This window comes from Halyomorpha halys, unplaced genomic scaffold, assembly GCF_000696795.3.
Source record: "Halyomorpha halys isolate HHAL.00 unplaced genomic scaffold, Hhal_1.1 Scaffold2386.1, whole genome shotgun sequence".
In the NCBI taxonomy this organism is placed as follows: Eukaryota; Metazoa; Arthropoda; class Insecta; order Hemiptera; family Pentatomidae; genus Halyomorpha; species Halyomorpha halys.
This window is the reverse complement of record NW_027112805.1, coordinates 17,169-21,924: the sequence shown is the minus strand read 5'-3', so window position 1 is coordinate 21,924 and position 4,756 is coordinate 17,169. Positions and strand designations below refer to the sequence as shown.

Sequence of the window (4,756 nt, the reverse complement as noted above, 5' to 3'; positions counted from 1 at the left end):
CATAATATCACTTACAGCAAATTTACTTGATGTGTATATATGTATACAGTTGTAAATATCAATAAATAAATTATAAAAAAAAAAATAGACTTATAATGTTTTAGAGAGAATTATGGAATTAAAGGGTAACGTCTTGTTTTATTCTTTAATATTACTTTGTTTTCATATAAAACTATTAAGTTGCGGCTTAATACATAAACTTAATATATCCGGCGTATTAAGTTAATTGTTTTCCTAGCTAACAAATACGACCGCAGTTACATCAAGGCGCATGTCCCTGGCCCGGCACTTTTCGAATTTCGATTCGAAACTTATACACGAATTAGTACCTAATTGGTAATAATTAGTACTAAAATATCAGAATTAGTACCCAAAATGATCGCGAGTTATTACGTGTTCAATTCTACCGGGCCAGAGACATGCCAGCCCGGCACTTTTCGAATTTTGAGTTGAAACTTATACACGAATTAGTACCTAATTGGTAATAATTAGTACTAAAATATCAGAATTAGTACCCAAAAAGATCGCGAGTTATTACATGTTCAATTCTACCGGGCCAGAGACATGCCAGCCCGGCACTTCCGAATTTTGAGTTGAAACTTATACACGAATTAGTACCCAATTGGTACTATTTAGTACTAAAATATTACAATTAGTACCCAAAAAGTTCGCGAGTTATTACGTGTTCAATTCTATCGGGCCAGAGACATGCCAGCCCGGCACTTTCGAATTTTGAGTTGAAACTTATACACGAATTAGTACCCAATTGGTACTATTTAGTACTAAAATATTACAATTAGGACCCAAAAAGATCGTGAGTTATTAAGTGGACCATCTTCCATTTATTATTTATTTATTTATTTCAAACTACTCTTTATATTTTCCCGCTTTTTATTTAATGCATATAAGTATTTAAATACCCTGCATGCCACCTTATTAGCATACCTAAGTATTGTAAATTGGTGAACACGAAACCTTTGGAAAAGAATTTCGATGTTTAATAATACACAACTGTATCTAGCGTACAAATAAAAGGTGGTGTCTTGGTTTTATTTAAATAGTTATATGATAAATTTCTAAGAACAGTAGGTAGGTTTCCATAAGGAGTAAAAAACTATACATAGTGAGAAATCCCTCTTTGCGGACAATCTCAACACAGTCAGCAAATTACAAGTTTTATGTATTTGGCCCCCTCCTTTTCGGAAGCGGGTACAAATTTTTTCACAATAGAACATTTAACTCCTCTTGAACAAATAAAAGCCATAAAATATGGTTGTACATTAATACAAAATAACGATTCCAGAATTAAATTTGAGTCTAATTTTTTTTTTTAATAGAAAAATTTAAGTATTGCTTGGACAAATATATCAATTTATATCAAATAAAAAGTATTCATTATTTATTTTATGTCTATTAGTGGTTATAATATTGCAAATTAATTTTTATTTCAAATCGATGAGAAAACAAAACTGACTATTTAGATATTATACATATTTAGTATTAGGTAAAATAGGTGAAAAGGAAGAGAACACAAACTATTTGTTTTTTCTTTCTTTATATCATTAAGCAGGTAATTCGTTTATTCAAGGAATTCTTGGAACTGCCGCTTAGAATAAGAGAATTTTCCTTTCAGTTGGGAAGAAACTCTTTCCACTTATTCTATTAGTAAATAATGTTATACACAGCACTGTCAAATATTCAATCTGTATTTAAATAGAATTTAGATTGTAACAATGGTACCTTCATCAAAGTCAAGAATGTTGTTTACTTTTAAAAACAAGTTTAAATGATAAACGCAAACAAAAAGGATTCAGTTCATAATTTTTTTTTTTTTTTTATTTTATTTATTTGTTGATATTTACAACTGTATAAAAAAATACAACCAGTAAATTTGATCATAATGACATATGATATGATACAGGATGTAGAGAAACTACCCAGTAGTAGAACTCTAAAACAGTTTACAATATAAGGTCACGAGGCCATCTTCTGTTCATAATTTAGCGTCTAAATTTACGATCGTATAAATGTTGATATATAACAAAAATGAAATTTTAAGCTTATATGATGAAGATTTATCTAATTTATCTATCTATCCATTGCGCTACAGCCCAGTTTGGACATTGGCCTCATCAATGAGCCTTCGCTATGTAGCTTGGTCTTGTGCGGCCGCCCTCCAGTTGCGGATGCTCAGAAGTTTTCTGAAATCCCTGATGACGGCATCCTCCCATCTTAGCCTTGGTCTGCCTCTTCCTACCGTCCAACTTGCTCGGGATATGAACCGCTGACATCCTGACGACATGGCCAGCCCAGCGCAGCCTTCCCAACCATCACATCTCCCTCACCGAACAGCTCGTAGACCTCCCTGTTGGTTCGCCTCCTCCAATTCCCGCCAACCTTGACAGCCAAATATTCGGCGCAGAATTTTTCTTTCGAAGATCAAGATTTCCTTTTCTTCACCACTTGTCAGGGTCCAGGCTTCCGATCCGTAAGTGAGGATTGGCCGGATTAGTGTCTTGTAGAGCTGGTGCGGCGAGTGACAGCTCGACTCCTCAAGTGCTTCCTCAGTCCAAAATAGCATCTGTTAGCCTTCATAAGACGCTGGCTCGTTTCCAGAGAGATCCTGTTATTGCTGCTGACTACTGAGCCTAAATAGGTGAACTGGTCAACACATTAAAACGTAAATGGATCCATCTTCACCTCCCCGCCAACAGCAGCCACTATACCAGGTCCAGCTCGCACGTATTTAGTTTTTGCCTGGTTAATCGTCATGCCCATTGCTTCTGCTACTTCAGCTAGTCTCAGAAATGCATCTATCAGTGCCTGAAAGGATCTCGCCACCAGATCCAGGAGTTAACGAACGCTATAGTATTTAACCGCTATTATTATAAACCGACTATCATTATAAACTGTATAGTATAAACTATAGAAATCTGCCACATTTCGACAGACACTGACCATAAAGGAAGTGACCTTTCCTTAGTATTCTATATCAATGTAGAAAGCAAGGGCCTGGCACTTACAAGGTGGCACTGGCAGGTACAAGCTGTCATCTCACAATGGACTTGCATCAGTCTAACTATTTTATGTTTAACACATGTAAGTCAGTTTTCTCCTTAGGTCATGGTAACTTACTTCCAATTTCTTGGAAGGCTGACCACCCTGTTTCTATTCACGCCTATTTCTCCCTCCCAGATATTTACTTCTAATTTCATAGTATCTCATTGGTCCAAACCCCTTCTCCTATTTCACTATTCTTCCTACCCCCTCTTCTCAACTGTTCATATATTTCCTAGACTAGATAGCTAAGTTAGAAGTAAGAAGATAGAGACTGAGTAACAGTAACATGTAGTTCTTGTAAATATGTTAGAATAAAGTCATTTTAGTCTTCGCTGATTTTTTTATGATATGTAACTCAGGTCATCGGCAAATCCCAGCACCTGTACTGGCCTGTCAATGATTGTTCCAGAGATTTGTATTCCGGAATCCCTAATTACCTTTTCAAGGGCCAGATTAAACAATAGACATGCAAGGCCATCGCCCTGCCTCACCCCGCTCCTGGGCTCAAATTCCGGTAAAAGGTCTCCCTGAATTCGAACTGAATATTTCACCTCATCCAATGTGATTCCTATTAGTCGCACCAGTTTGGGAGGGATCCCAAGACCATATAGCGCTTCATATAGCATGGACCTTTTAATACTGTCGTAGGCACTCTTGAAATCGACAAACAGATGGTGTGTTGTCATCCTGTACTCCATGGATTTCTCCAAACTAGTCCTCAGGCTGAACATCTGGTCAACTGTCGATCTTCCTCACCTGAATCCCGCCTAGTATCTTCCTACTTCTCTTTCAGCAAATGGACGTAGCTTAATGTAAAGAAAGCAGGAAACAACCTTATTGGCCCACCGGAGAAGGATTATCCCGCGGTAGTTGATGCACTCCAGAATATATCCTTACATATGAAGCGGAGTTATTATGCCCGCCTTCCATTCCTCCGGGATTCTTTCATCGATCCAAATGGTTAGGATATCATACAGAGCTTTATGAAGTTCTTCGCTGCCATACCTGAGAAGCTCAGTCGGTATCTCATCTTCTCCTGGTGCTTTATTGTTATTGAGTCCACTGAGGGCATCCACGACATCATTAAATGTTGGTGGATCAGGGAGATACAAATCGTCCTGCATGTCATGAGCTTCGAAAGTCTCTTCGACACCTTCGTTTAGGAGAGCGCTGAAATATCGCCACCATCTGTTAAGAATTTCTTCCTTTCTGGACAGTAGTGAGCCTTCTTCCTTCCTACAGGCCTTAATTCTTGGCTTAAATGGCGCCATGCTCTCATTTATTTTCTTGTAGAAGGCTCTGGCCCCATTTCCAGCCCTATGGGGTTCCATTTCTTCAAACTGCTTTCGCTCCCATTCCCTTTTCTTCCTCCGATGGACCCTTTTCTCCTGCCTTCTTTTGTTTTTGTACTCCTCTGAAGCCAGCCTTGTGTGCCTCTTCTGAATCATGTTTGTGTAGGCCCAATTCTTTTCCTTCGTAACCACTGTCGAACCTCGGTGATCTCGCTACTCTTGCCTCCAAACCCAGCGTTTCCTTGGTTGCATCCTTAACAATCTACGAAATAAAGCTCCATTGCTCTCGTACTGAGCCTTCTTTTGCTCTGGAGTCCTTAAGCCTCTCATCTATCTAGCTGCTGATGATACCTTGATATTACCTCGGGATCAAGTTAAGTTTGGCTACAGCAACCTTTTCCATT

At 38.2% G+C, this 4,756-nt stretch overlaps 2 protein-coding genes across 2 annotated transcripts; both read right to left on the bottom strand.

Annotated features, from left to right (window-relative positions):
• Nucleotides 1-3,401: 3,401 nt before the first annotated feature.
• LOC136796547 (uncharacterized) lies at nucleotides 3,402-3,746 on the bottom strand. The gene has a single exon (XM_067050569.1). The coding sequence runs from the start codon at nucleotides 3,744-3,746 to the stop codon at nucleotides 3,402-3,404; it is 345 nt and encodes a 114-aa protein (XP_066906670.1).
• Nucleotides 3,747-3,953: 207 nt separating this feature from the next.
• LOC136796546 (uncharacterized) lies at nucleotides 3,954-4,508 on the bottom strand. Its single transcript, XM_067050568.1, has one exon. It carries the CDS (start codon nucleotides 4,506-4,508, stop codon nucleotides 3,954-3,956), a length of 555 nt encoding a protein of 184 aa, XP_066906669.1.
• Between the last annotated feature and the right edge of the window lie 248 nt (nucleotides 4,509-4,756).